The sequence below is a fragment of the Pan paniscus genome, chromosome 9 (genome assembly GCF_029289425.2).
Source record: "Pan paniscus chromosome 9, NHGRI_mPanPan1-v2.0_pri, whole genome shotgun sequence".
NCBI classification, from domain to species: Eukaryota; Metazoa; Chordata; class Mammalia; order Primates; family Hominidae; genus Pan; species Pan paniscus.
The window spans coordinates 9,814,147-9,829,186 of NC_073258.2; the positions used below are offsets into that span (position 1 = coordinate 9,814,147).

Below are 15,040 nucleotides of genomic sequence, written 5' to 3' on the forward strand. Positions count from 1 at the left end.
CAGAGTGATGTATGCTGGCTCTGGTATTAGTGGGTCCAAGTGGGCCAATTACTGGGCTTCCAGGTGGCTTGCTGAAATGCTAGTAGTGGCAGCAGTGGGCCTGGCATGTGGACTGGTTCTCTTGCCCTTGGTCAGCAGACTTGATGTGGGCAATGGCAATAGCAGTGATTGGGCCACTCACTGAAATCCAAGTTGGTCTGAGCTGTAATGGGTTGGATGGGCCAGTCTCGTGGTGCTTGCAAGTGGGTGCCAATTGTGGTGGTTATCAGGGGGTTGAGTTGCCCGCACCTCAGACCCTGGGAAGAGTGCACATGTGCCAACAGTGGTGGACTAGGCTGGGTGATTTCCAAGCCCCTGGATGGCATGCTCAAGTACTGAGGAGACAGGACTAGGTTGGCAGAATTGAGACTTGTCCTCAGGTCCCCTGGTAATATGTTCAGGCATGGCTATGATAGGTAGGAACAAGGTGGTCCCCAGGCAGTCAGCAGAATGCTCAGGTGAGGACACTGGTGGCTTCAGTTCAGGGCTGCCACTGGGGAGGGCACAGACACTCTCATTGCGAGCAGCATAGGTAGGTAGTTGTGCAGCATGTGATTTGCTCATGCCTCAGTCCCCCAGCAGCTTGCAGCTCTAGTGACAGCGGGATTTATCCTTAGGGTGCACAAAAGTATCTGGCCTCATCTCCTCCCTGGCCTGGTGGTAGCATCAGTGGCATCAAAACCAGGGCAAGACATAGTCCTTTAGGGGCTCGGCTTTCAGAATGTCACTGTGCTGCTCAGGGCTTACAGGCCTGTGGGTCACAGCATGAGCTCCCTCTTTGAAGCAATACCACTGTGCAATTTCTAGGCAGCTCTCTGTGTTAGTCTCTAGGCCTGTGAGGATCGAGGGGCTCTCCTGTAAGTAAGATAGTATGTGGTGGGAATGTGGACCCTGGGAGGTCTCTCACTTACCCTTTCCCTGTGTTAGGGAGCTTCTCCCAACTCCCAGCCAACCCCCCCGAGCAGGCTACAGTGCTTCCTTTTCCTTTGTTACCTTTGGTGCTTCCTGTCACTTTTTTGTGGAATTCCAGTGTTCTCTCTTAGATGATCTATTCAAAGTGTGAATATCTACTTGCTATTTTGGTTCTTTTCCATGGTAGAGGCACATAGCTGCCTGTTGTTTGTTTGTTCCTTTTTTTTTTCTTTTTAAGAGACAGCATCTTGCTAGATTGCCTAAGCTGTACTTGTACTCCTGGGCCCAAGTGATCCTCCTGCCTTAGCCTCCAGAGTAGCTAGGATTGTAGGCACGTGCCACTGCACCCAGCTAATTTGCTATTTTGTAAAGTACAAATATGGACTTTTGCCTGGTTTACATTCTGAATATACCATCAAGTCTGAGGTTTGATTTTTTTCTCTTTTAACTTATGAGCAAATAGCCATATTGTATAAATATTTTTGAATGGGCTTATGTCGGAGGAAAACAAACAAACCAACATACCTAGCATGGAAGTAATCTGACACATCACATTTAATTATGTGCCTCAGCCTTGAGGGCAGAGATTAGACGGCATGCATTTTCACATGCTGAACCTTACAAAGTGTGTGCACAGTGCGGGCCCTCAGGAAATGTATGTTGAAAGAATTGATTAGGAAGTTTCATAGGCATAGTTTTGGTTAATTCTGTATTTACTTTGCCAAACCAAGATTTTCTGAGAAGGATGAGGGGAGAGGAGAGAGCTAGGTGCCGTGAAAAGCCTTTTAAAGGAAGAACAGAAGTTGAAGAGCAAAGTGGGCCAGGGAGTCAGGAAACAAAAGGGTGATGTGTGGGGACAGCTGTGGTCTCTCTTTCCTTTCTGCCACCAGCAGGAGGCTGGGTCAATCCTTCCCTCTTCAGTAAGGGCAGACACTGCTCCTGCAATAGGGAACCCAGCACCGCAGAACAAGCCAGAGTCTGCTGTGTGTAAAACCTCCAGTCCTATAGAATTCTAGTCCCCAAGCCCCCATATCTCCCAAAAGGGGAATGCCCAGTCACATGGGTCCCTTGAGGTCACGGCTCCAGGAACCAGGAAAGCCTAGCTTGCAAGGAGAGGTCATTTATTTACACTGGGCAAGCAGTGCATGATGCAAGAAGGCACAGAGTCTGCCTTAGTGACCAAATAGACCCCTTTGCCTCATCCTCCTGTGAAAGCAATCAAGAAAGGGAGGTTGGGCAAGGTGACCTTCCAGAGCCGAATCTGTGCTTCTAAAAATAGAAGCATCCTTGGAGAACTGAGAAGGGGAGGGAAAGCTGTGGACATTGAGGGCAAGAACCTGAATCCCCAGAGCATTGTCAGTAGGAAACTGTATTAATTAGACACAGGCACCTCAGCTCGATAACCTCAGGTATCTCTCAGAAATTGAAACGAAATGAAATGGCTTTTTTCCCCTCCTTTCTGGTTATACTCTCCCTGAGCTAAAAAGGAGAAAGAGAATTGTGTCTTCTGACCTATCTGAATGGCTGCACAGTGCCTGAGATATCTTCCCCAGCGGAGGGAAATGGGGGTCTTTGGAGGCACGCCAGCAAAAGGAAAGAGCTGCTGCAAAGTGGAACTGTGAAAGGCAGGCAGCAGGGCCACCTGGGGGTCTGGGTCTCTGTTCTCTCCCTGCAAGGAGGCTGTGCGGGACTAGGCGAGTACTTGGGTGTGTCCAGGGCTCTGAATGTGTAGGCTCGCAGGGTGCCACTCTCAGGCTCATGCAGTGTCCTTATTTGGAGCTATGCGATAGACTGTAAGTTTCCAGGGTCCAGTGGAGCCGTGTGCTGGTCTGCACAGATTGTGTGCAGCCAGGGTGTGTGCTGAGCTCTGTGGCATGGGGATTGCGTGTGGGAGATTGGAGGTATGCAGGAGTATACAGGGAGGATATGGTCGCAAGTTTGAGGGGGCTGTGTAGGGGAGTGTGTGGGGTGGTGTGGAAACCTGTTGAGAGGCTTCATGATGCTGCATAGGGCTGTGTGCAGAGCTACCCTGGGCCGTGGGTGGGGCACTACAGTACTGGAGGGCACCTGTTTGTGTAACTTTGACTTAGAGGCTCTGTGTGCATTGTAGTAGTGATATGAGTGGAGCCACATAGGGGAGTCTGTGGAGGATTTGTTAAGGCGGTGAGACTTATGCACTGGGGGATGTGTTCTGGGCTACCTGGACACATGAGTCTGTACAGGGCTGCCGGTGACTGGATACATGGTGGCAGAGGCCTGAACAGGGTTACAGCTTTGCCATCCAAAGATAGGCTATGCCTCCTCGGGGTGAGGTGCTCCCAAAGTGCAGGGATTTATTATTCTCCCTGTGACTGACATGAACGGAAGAGATACCAGGGATTCTACAAGCTGAGCAAAAGGGGCAGTGTGTTCCCTTTCAGTGTGGCCTGAAGCTGAGCCTCTTGCACACCAGGCTGGAGACACTTTCTAATACTTTAGTTTGTGCTTTCTCAACAGGACAACGTGGATCTGGGAGAGCTGATGTTTTCCCTGTGCTATCTTCCAACGGCTGGCAGGCTGACCATTACCATTATAAAAGCAAGGAATTTAAAGGCAATGGACATAACAGGAGCATCAGGTGGGGCATTTTCAAATTCAGACTTCCTCATGCACTTCTACTGTAGTAAGTACCTTATAAAGTTTTAGTATGGCAATAAAGCACATTGACTCTGGAACCAGACTGCCTCGGCTTAGCCCTAGTCCTAACACCTGTGTGACCTTGAGCAAGTCATTTTACCTCTCTGAGCTTTGGATTCCCATCGGTAAGATGAGAGTAATTATAGTGTCTGGCTCACTGGACTGTTGTAAAACTGAATTCATAAATATAAAGCCATGAGAACAGTGCTAGCATATATTAAGTGCTACATATTGTTAATTATTGTTATTATTACATTTAGCCTTCTATATCCACCAGTTCCACATCTGTAGATTCAACCAACGATGGATTAAAAATACTCAGGGAAAAAGTAATACAACAATAAAAATAATACAGTTTTTTAAACAATACAGTATAACAACTATTTACACAGCATTTATGCCTGATTAGGTATTGTAAGCAATCTAGAGATGATTTAAAGTATACGGGAGAATGTGTGTAGGTTATATGCAAATACGATGCCATTTTATATAAGGGACTTGAGCATCCTTGGATTTTCCTATCTGTGAAGGGTCCTGAAACCAATTCCTCGTGGATAACAAGGGACAATAGTACTCTCTTGGGTCTCCCTCACCATAATTGTGAATTGGACCTACCATTTACACACACTGATAAAGCTTATCTAATTGGGTCTTTCCTCAAATATCATCATCCCAGGCTCACTGAAGACTGAGAACAATCCTATGTCCTTATTAAAGGGAACTGTGAATTTTAGATTTTTCCAGTAAACCAAGCATTAAATTCTGAACTCTAACAAGAAAAAAAAAATGCCTCTATATGCATTGCTAACTGTGCAAATTCACAAGCAACCTCTGCAGGTGTTTCCCAAATGTGGTCACAAAACACCCAGTACACCCTGGCTTACATCCTCTGAAATCAAAGAACATCAGATGCAATATATTCTGCATCCTATATCCCAGTGTTTTTTTTTTAAGCAGAAAGAAAAAAAAGCTGTGGTCCCTCTGGTCATCTAAGTCCCTACTGGACTGCATGTAGGAGTCAGAGCAATGCATGGTTATGCAGGTGAAAATAGAACAAGGACTTCCCCGTAAACAGAAGAGTGAGATAGCTGTTAGGACCAGAAGAGCCCTATCTGGAGCAGAGGCCAGCCTTGCCACCTGTTACCCCATCACAGTGTTGCACCACAAGGAAGCCTGTGGCCTTTCTCTCCCTGATATGCTGAGCTGCTTCTCCTTTTGCAACCCAAGGGCAGGCCACTCTAGGGGCTCAAGGTCTCTATACTTAAGGAATTCCACTCCCAGATGTTCTCTGTCCTCTAGGAATTCAGAAATTCAGAGTCTAGGAATTCCCTTTCTTAAAGACCTGAAAAGATTCCCTGAGGTGGCTCAGAGCTGGGGGGCCTGTTTTCAGCCTTGGAAATGCTGGTGCATTTCTCTTGCTATCCTGGCCAGGCCAGTCTTGAGTTCTAGCTGGAATGTCTCCTAATTCCTTAACAGATGTTTTCAAACTATTTTTAAATTACACACATTTTCAGGAGACAGTATCCTGTGCTTTTTCTTGAATGAGTGACTTAATTACCCTAACTAGTTGCTCCCCAGATATCATATTAATGACAATCCTCCAACTCCAGTCCGCAGGCAGGTAAAGGAGTTCAGCATACCATAGTCCATGAAAACTCACAGTGATATAACTGCCCACCTAAATCTATACGTATCCTCACAGTACTCCTGCTTCTCATGGTCTGTCCAGATCCCTATGTGAAAGTCTCGCTGATGTGTGATGGCAGACGACTGAAGAAGAGGAAAACATCCACCAAGAGGAACACCTTGAATCCTGTTTACAACGAAGCCATAGTCTTTGATGTCCCTCCCGAGAACATTGACCAAATCCACTTGTCCATAGCAGTCATGGACTATGACCGGTGAGATACCTGGAACTCTTTTCCAGTGCAAGTTCACTGTGCCCAGGACTGGGAAGGCGGAGGGGGAGCAGCAGCCACAGATTCTTATCTGGCGTCCCAGGCTGCAGGAAATGAGTCAACTAGCAGTGCGTGGGAAGCACATTGACAGGAGTCACCTCTAAACCATGCTGTAGAGTCAGACTACCAAAGTGTCTCTCAGCACTCCCATTCTTTTCTGCCCCTTTCTCATTTTTTTTTCCTATTCCTACATCCTCCGCCAACCTCCACCTCTTCCCCTTTTCATCTTTGCACAACTCCTAGAATCTCAGCTTGGAGAGCTGTGGCCCCACAGGTTTTATCTTCTGTCAGGCAGTGCTAACTGCCCTTCATTGGAAAGATTCCACTCAAAATGGCAGAATGATTACTTTCGCCAGACCATCAACATTTCCAAATACATAACTTCAATCTTTTTCCTTCTCACAAGTATTTAATAAAGATTGTTTCCTTCTACTTAAGTCTGAAAACAAACACAGAAATGTTCTCCTGAAAGTGCTAGAATCAGTATGGATGACAAGGTATATTAAAATGTATAAGATGCTCGACTTTTTAATTAATACAGCACAGAAGAGATATTTATAGCCTGCATTGTAGCCAATTGTGTATTTAAAGGACAGATTTGAAAAACAGTCATTTTAATATGCAAAGGAAGTACCAACAGGGAATTATACATGTTAAACCAGTCATTAGACTAAAATGGAAAGTCTCTCTTTAATTGGAAACCTCCCACGTGGTCTGGACACAATTATTAAAAAAATTATTCTGACTTCTAATATTATTTGTGACTAAGAATTTTCCCACATACCTCTGAAATACCAGGAAGGCAGCTTCAGTGACCTGAACACTCTTTCCAGCAGATGCCTGCGTGAAGCATGACAGTCTTCCAACCCAAGGAGCACGTGGGTTGGCTCAGCTGCCCATGAGTGTGACAGCCCATGCTGAGCAGTAGGCCTTGTCCCATCTCCTGTGGGCAAGAAACAACACCAACAGTGTCAGGCCCCAGTAGGGGACATTGCCCACCAACTGTGGAAGCCTAGGCCAGCAATTTTTAAGCTATTGCCAAGTTTCCTGCATGGACAAATCTGATTATGTGAGCTCTGCCTTAATTTAATTCTCAGTAAACTCATGAATCTGGCCTGGAAAAATTCATGGCAGAATTCATGGGGCTTCTGCATGCATTTGATTTTAATGGGCAGAGACTCAAATATCCTTCACGTGACCTCCCCACCCTCATCTCACCTTTATGCTCCATACACAAATAGGAGAAAAATCACTCATCTTTGCAGGAGGGAAAAAAAAAAGAGAAAGTATGTGAGTTTGGATCCCATAGAATTAAAGAATTGGCCATATCAGTCCAGTTATACCAGGGACTTTTAAAAAAACTGCTAGAGAAAACAAAAATGTCTCAAGGCGGGGACCTACCTAGGGAGAGTTTCAGAAATATTAGCCTTGGCCGGGCATGGTATCTCACACCTGTAATCCCAGCACTTTGGGAGGCTGAGGCAGGTGGATCACTTGAGGTTAGGAGTTCGAGACCAGCCTGGCCAACGTGGTGAAACCCCGTCTCAACTAAAAATACAAAAATTGGCCAGGCATGGTGGCATGCACCTGTAATCCCAGCTACTTGGAAGCTGAGACAGGAAAATTGCTTGAACCCGGGAGCTGGAGGTTGCAGTGAGCCGAGATCATGCCACTGCACTCCAGCGTGGGTGACAGAGTGAGACTCCATTTCAAAAAAAAAGAAATATTAGCCTCAAGGTCAAAGGAGCTATGTATCTTTCTATAGTTGGGAAACTAAGTGGGCCAAAGAAGCTGAACTTAGAAGAAAGGAGGGACAAGTATAAGACAATAACAGTATTCTCTAAAGAGAGGAAGCAGGAAGATCCATAAGCCTCCTTCACTTATCTTAGTTTGTGGGCTGAAGACCCATGGCTGCCAGACACAAAACTGCTCCCTCACCCATGCTTGGTTGCCTCTTGTGGGAATTAGAGCAGCCATTATTGCAAGAAACTCATTTCAGATGACTCCCTCTTTATTACATGGAGGCCAGCCTAGATCCAGGACGAGAGGTGGCATCCTTAGCACAAATCATGGGGTTCTTTGAACAAGGTTCTTGGAAACAAGTTGACCCATGTCAGTGTTAGGACAGCCAGGGTATATGTTAGATCCCAAGTCCTATTGGCCGTGAAGCTTAGCCTGTAGTTTTAAGTGAGGAAATGAAAAAAAAAAAAAAAACAAACAACCACGTCCCCAATTCCTTCATCAGTTTAATTGAGTAGCTATTGATCTTACATACCAAAATTTTAAGAAAAAACTATTGTGGGCCATTTTCACAGTGTAGGTCACAATGAGATCATCGGCGTGTGTCAAGTAGGCAACGAGGCTGAGAGGCTGGGCAGAGACCACTGGAGTGAAATGTTGTCATATCCTCGGAAGCCCATTGCACACTGGCATTCCCTGGTGGAGGTAAGACCCTAATCCACATGCTCCACTTTGCATAAGAGTAAATGCTTTACTGTTGAAATGCAGGAGCTGCCAAACATATGAGTGCACCAGGATCTATGGTCATAGACAGGTTTTCCTGGTTGCATTTCCTGGGGCTGTTGGGACTTGCATTCAATTTGAGGCTGAATCTGTGCTTCCCACCAGTCTGGTAGGTTTTGAGTATTGATCAGAGATCATCCCTCATTTTGATTGTATTTTTAAAAGATCAAGATTCTCTGCTTCTGTGTTAAGGCTTTGGGTTGGTACTTGGAGGGCATCTGCAAGGTGTGGGTGAGTGGGGACTTTCAGGCCTTCGTACAGTGACTTGAGACTGACTTTGGAAAAAACATAAGGACTTGATTCTAAGACCAGCTCTGGCACCAACCTGTGATTCTGGGCAAGTGGGTTAGTATCAGGTTCAACTACATATAATAAAAACCAAAACAACCAATTATAAATTAAAAACAAATGAAATGAGAATTTATTTCTCTCTCTTATATACAAAAAGTCTAGAGGAAGGCAGTCTGGGGTATCTTAGCAGCTCCATGATCAACAAGAGACCTAGACTTCTATCTTTCTGCCTCACAGTCCCAGTGTGGCTTTGTTCCTTGAAGTCCCCTCATTATACAATATGGCTGCTAAGCTCCAACCATTGCATATTTTCTAGGCCACAAAAATGTGCAAAAGGGCAAGAGCCAAAAGGGCACACATTCCCTTTTTGATTCTCTTTGAATTCTCATGCAAGACTGCTATTTACATTTAATTTAGTCACAAAACTTAGTCACATGGACATGTCAAGTTGCAGGGGATAGTTGGAAATGTAACCTTTTTGTTGGGTGTCAATGTGTCCAACTAAAAACCAGGGTTCTGTTTGCAGAGAAGAGGAAAGTGAAAACCTGGAGTCAACCGGCCATCATTCTGCCACTCACATCCTCATTCATTCACTCCCTCCCCCTTTACTTCTCATTCATTCTTCCCCTACTTATCTTTGCTCATTGATTCACTCTCTTATTTATTCACTAACTTGTTCTCTCAAAAATAATTTGCACTCCCTCAGTAACATGTCTGAGGGTCAAATGCTATAATAGCTACAGGAAATACAGATGTGAATAAGAAACAGTCCTTTCCCTTGTAGAACTTACAGACTGTAAAATAAACAAAAGATGACATGTAAACTAATCTTCGAGAGGCACAAATACAAGCATTTCCATCCATATAAAGTGCTACAAAAGCGCAAAGGAGAGAGACGTTTACTGTGCTTAGAGGAGATTGTGAAGCATCTCTCCTTCATGCTCTCAATAAGTAAAGAGAACTGAGCCCCCGGGAGCTGGAAAGCCAGGAGGGCAGCAGCAGTTATTTACTGAGGATGCGTGGGTTCCAGGCAGAGAGCTTTCCTCTGTTCTCCTGGTGCAGGCAGCTCTCTTCCATGCAAAGCCATCTGAGAGGCCAAGACTAGAGCCTCACCCAGTGTGGGCACCCCTGCCATTGATAGTCAGGTGAGTCTGGCTGAAGTGAACACAGGGCGGCTGTGGAGAGGCAGAGAGGCAGAGAGGCCCCAAACCCAGACAGGGGAACCAAGGGACATCTTTGTTGGAGGTGGTGCAGGAAGGAGAAGGCAAGACAGGGTTTATGGATTCTAACCATCAGGGCACCCAGATGTATTCAAGAAGAGCCTAGGACCCCCTAATTTGCGGGTTCTTAAGGATAGTTCTGCCCCTGGGCCATAGGAGCAAAGAATCATTCTTTCCTAGACTCAAAATTGATCCCTAAGGGAGACCCACAGGATCTATGAGCCACTTGAGAAGGAGCTGGAGACTGGTGCTCACTGAACTATACCTCACTGCTTCAGCTCCTGGTGGAATTCTCAAAGGAGTCCGTCTGTGGGCTTATTAGATTTTGGGGGCCTGTCACTAGCAGTGGCGTTTAGAAGAGTTGTAATAGACTTTTTGCACCCTTATGAGCCATTGCTGACTTTAATTCTTATTTGTAATTAGGAGTATCAGAGAGTGTTAAAGCTCTGTGCTTCTCAGGAAACAGGAAATGAGAAAGGGGTAAGGATGAGGTGTGTGGTGTAGGGCTGAGAGGTGAGCCCTGATTCATGCACAAGCAGTTTTTTTTCAGTGACCTAGGCAGGGGAGTAGTCCTGGGCGGAGTGTTGCACACGGGCCCCTGAGTGGCAGTATATGCACGTGTTACACAAAGGAGAGTGCAGGGAGCAGGTCTTGGAGGCCTTTTCCTTCACTGTGGAGAAAAAGTGTGATATAAATTCATTCACCTGAGAGATATTCCTCAAACCCCAAACACTCAGCTTTTTGGAAATCTGTGCTCCACAGTTATGTAACTGAAAAGTAAATGCCATTAGGGTTAAACCACTGAAACTTAGAAGTCATTTGTTACAGCGGCTAAAATTACTTTGGCCAATACAATGGTCATTTCTGAACTGTTACAGCAGAACTAAGGAAATGAAATGCCTGTGCGGCTTATATGAAGGGCAAGCCTTCATATAAGCAGGGGGAGGGCAAACCTTCCTATAAGCAGAGGCAGAGGGAGGCTGCCTCTTCCCTGTTGCTTCCTGTCTCTTTGAAGTACACGTCTGGGACTCCAGATCCATCCTGAGAGAGGAAGTGATGCTTTTTCTTTTAAAAATGAACATTGAGCTGGCAGAATTGGGGCAATGGTACCAGATGAGATGAAAAACAGTATTGGAGAGGTTGGCCATGCTTCGTTAGCAGCTGTAAGGATGGAGGAGGCAACAGGCAGACTGGCCAGAAACATTCACTTTGGAGTTGGAAGGACCTATATTCGAATTGCTGTCCTGCCACTCACTAGATGTTTGTTTTTCCCCTTCTGAACCTCAGTGTTCTCATCTGTAAAGTGGCCATAACAGTGCTTGTCTCACAAGAGGGATGGTGAGGATTAAACAATCTATTTATATGAAATGCAGCATTGTAGCTGATGTATAATAAACACTCAGTAAAGTTTTCAGTTATAGTTGTTATTATGTATGCCCCACATTCTGAGGGGCTGCTGCGTGTCCTTATGGGACTATGTCCTATGAAGAAATATCATCCATGTGTGTCATGGAGAATAAGAGAAAGGCCGGGAATCCACCACTCCTGCACCCCAGTGAGCCATCATCTCAGAGTGGGGGAAGGGGTCATCCAGTACTTGGCTAAACACAGATGCACATATTTAAGTTTTGTTTCTTTCCTCTTTTCCTTGGCCTTAAAGACAGGCTGCTGTTATGCTCTCTAAGAACCTTTTAAATGTCTTCTTTAAAACAAAAACCAGCAATTAAATCTCAGTGCTCATGATAACAGAGTATGTGAGTGTGCACTCATGAGCATGTGTGTATGGAAGACAGAGAGAGAGGGAGAGAGAACGAAGATGGGGGCCCTGGGATTTAGCATGGAGGGAGGCTGGCCTGGCAGAAGCTCTTCACTGCTGAGGAATTGGTTAGGTCTAAACTCTGAGCCCTGCAGAGATCTGGCAGCCTGCTCAGGGTTGCATCCAATACACCCTGACCTTGCCAGGGCAGGTGGCAGATGGAATCTTCAAAGCCAGTGAGTTCAAAAATCCGTTTCTCTCGCAGGGATTCTGGATGAATTCACTGCACACTCAAAGGTCAGCCAGTAGGGCTCCCTTTACTCCCCATGATGCCAAAGGTTTGGAAAGCTGTGAAAACTCCCCCAAGCAGACTGCCTAGGGCTTAGGAATCGGAGCACCCCCTCCATAGGGCCTCAGATGACAGAGCTCTAAGAGCTCCCTTAGCACGGCACCCTCCTCCACCAATTCAAGAGAAGATGGTTCTGGCCTGGCCATATCACAACACCTTTCCTGCCTCCTGTATGTCAAGATGACCAACATCATAAGCCTCATGGAGAATAATAGGAAATAGTTCCAAGTTTTCATCGCTTCCCTGTGTAGTGCCATGTAACATCTGTTGTATGAATAAGTACTAATCTTGGTTTGGTGGGAAGATGAGACACAGACACTATCTGGTTAAATGAAATTTCACTTTTCTAAAAGAAGAAAGAGAATCCAATCAGAATATATAGTCAAGATCAGCAATATTATCCTATAGGCATAGGTGTAGGATTCCACACACCAAAGTTCTACTCAAGGCGTGCCCCATTTTGGATGTCTGCCTCACTCCAAGCTCAGCCTTTGTGCATACACGTACATACAGCTACAAAAGTTCTGCATGTCTGACTGTCTGCTGGGACCAGCTCATTGAGCCTCCTGCCCCTCTTCAACTCAGAATTACATAATGCCAAGTATAACCAGAAGGCAGTTAGATGCCCAGACATAAACAGAGCCCTCATTTATCACCCTCAGCCTCTAGTAGGGTATAAACTTAGAGTCAAAGGACTACAGCAACTGTCAGTTACCCAGACTTGTAGTTACACAAGCAGCCCGTGTAAACCATCTCTAGATATTATCTATCAAGTGTCCAGCAGGGCCCATCTGGAGTCTTGGAGATCCACATATGCCCAGGAGAATGTATCTGATTGCCCAAGATTTGATTAGGTGTCCATCCCGGTGCAATTTGCTGTAGGTCTGGGGTCATGAAAATGTGACCTGGACCTACCTCAGCAGGAGTTTTGGGAGTAGACTTCTTGAGAAGAGTCCGCACAGGACAGGGAAATTGTCTAAAATGAACATGAATGACTGTTTCCCAAAGGAATTTAAAGTGAGGAGTGAGAGGCTTTAGCACTATGGCCAAATTGTTATTCACAACAGATTTAGGAAAGGAGCAATTCACCACGAAAGATGGGAGTGGGGAGAGCATGGGGTGACTGGGAAAAGCCACGTAGGAAATCAGGTTCCCATCAAGGGGATTTGGGTGTGTTGCAGGGCTTGGGTCTTGTTGAGAACCAGACTAGCAGGGAAGAACACTGAGACAAGAAAAAAAGAAAAGCATGGACTGAAACATACAATAGGGAAAGTCCTAGAAAGTGCTGCTACTCAGCAAGCATTAAGGCACCCAAGACTGCAGGTCTTTGGAAACACCTGAATTCCAGACCCCTGTCAGTTGGTGGGGAACCAAGGCTGCCAATTCCATGCATTGCCCTCTGAAGGAGTGGCTTATGGGCTAGGTAAATGAACATAGCAAAAGCCTAATACGTGTGTTAGGGGATGGCAAAAGAGAAGTGAGCAGTCAGGACGTGGAGGGCTACATGCTGCTGCAATATCTTGCCCATATTATGAGGTGCTCCCCCCATATAGTCCAGCATCGTGTCTCATGTCTCAGTGTCTCTGAGAACAAAATTTTTGTTATGAATGAAAATAGAAAAAACAAGAAACATTTAAATCACATTAAAATAGGGCAAGAAAACATAAATTTATTTATTATCTAAAAGGATACATACCATCTTGGTAAGAAACAGGAAGAGGTAAACGAACTTTATCTTGCTAATTAGTAGTTCTTGGTTTTTTCCAGGTTATGTCAATCTCTTTGGGATAATTATTTTCTCCTCTTCCTAGGGGTCTCCTCTCTCCTTCCTTCCTCCGTCCCAGCTAGGTATAGGGAAGTACAAAGGCTACCTCGTGGCACTGGCTGGAACTGTGCATATTGTTCTGCTTGTCTTTGGGCATCAGACTTCATCATCACTACCTCTGCTGCTGAGGATCATGGCTGGTGTAACTGTGGGCTATAGTCTCAGCATAGAAACTTGGCCACCTTGAGGCTGATGAGACCCCACATCAGCTGTTGAAGTCCCTGTGGATCCCTGAGGGCAGGTAGCACCTCCCACTCAATGCTTGGCCTGGGAGCTTTTCTTTGCAGCCCTTAATACAGAGTCATTCCCCACTTGGTGGAATTCCCTGAAATTCTAACAACCAATACTCTCACATCCTTCAGGCATTTGGGCACACGAGGGAGCCACAGGAGACTCAGTGCCATCACAGGCATCTTCTTCATGCCTATAAAGTTACACGGTCATTTCTACATTGTTCCTCTAGCCTGTGTTGGCCCAGGGGTCATGTTTGCCTTAAGCTTCCCCCTCAATCCATCTAAACTTGCGGTTTCAAGCCTGAACGGTAAAGCCAGAACCTCTCCTCCTCTCTTCTCTGTGTCTCTTCTGCCAAAGGGTCTCTGCTTCCTCTTCCTGTCTGGTGGAAACACTATATATCTTAGCATGATTTCTCTCTACCTATGACTCATGCTCAGACCTCCAAGGTTTCCTCTCAACATGTAAGGAAACATTTGGAATTTGGATCCCCTTTTTCTCAATAAGGCCTGGCTTTAAGATAAAGTTACATGGTCATTTCTACATGTAACATGAAATAAGATACTTATTTCATAGGAGACTAGCTGATCATTTACCTTGAGTTATCAGCCCTCAGCTTCTAAGAATATATGGTGTTTATTCAATGCATGCATTTTCTGATTTACAGACAATAAGAACATTATCTCTGTTACGTAGGTATTGAGTTAGCATTTGGTGAACAAATGAAAAAACATGAATGAATGAGATATATGTAGAATGAATTGAGTTCCCTTCGTTCTAAAGTTCCAGAATTCCCATGCAGTGGAGTACACAGTAGAAGTCACTTCAGACAAGGTGTAAAAAGGTATTGAGAATGGATTTGTATTAGGCTGTTCAAATAGAGATGGCCCTTATTAAGCTCCAAGTTTTAATTACCTTTGCTGTATGTAGGAGAAGAACATGAAAAGGGACCAATTCCTCCCTTGGTTCCAATAAACTGCCACGTAATGACAATGGCTTTGCATTTTTGAATAATGAGAAATATTCAGAACTGAGGCCCCTTAGTGAATCATGAGGGTCCCCCTCTACTTGATGTAGGCAGCCAAGTCCTAGAGCACTCAATATCTCCTTTCATAAGAGAGAAGAAACACACAGAGATCCCAATGGTGAATGGCAGACTGCTGTGCCCTAAGTGAAAACTGATCAGGAGGTGACAAGGACTTTAGCCCACAAGTTGACCTTTCTCACTAGGAATATATTTTAGCAGCAGTTTTACACAAG

General features: G+C 45.2%; 1 protein-coding gene across 2 annotated transcripts in view; it reads left to right on the forward strand.

Annotated features, from left to right (window-relative positions):
• The window catches only part of SYT9 (synaptotagmin 9), a 216,508-nt gene that overhangs the window by 160,061 nt on the left and 41,407 nt on the right, over window positions 1-15,040 (forward strand). Inside the window, exons 4-6 of one of the 2 annotated variants that reach the window (XR_008620313.2) lie at window positions 3,448-3,568; window positions 5,357-5,528; window positions 7,906-8,030. Coding sequence is in view for 1 of the 2 variants with exons in the window: in XM_003819106.5 (XP_003819154.1) it covers window positions 3,448-3,568; window positions 5,357-5,528; window positions 7,901-8,030 (423 nt within the window). In the remaining variant the exon portion in view is untranslated. Of the gene's footprint in view, window positions 1-3,447; window positions 3,569-5,356; window positions 5,529-7,900; window positions 8,031-15,040 lie in introns of both variants that reach the window. The other variant, XM_003819106.5, reaches the window with a different exon arrangement.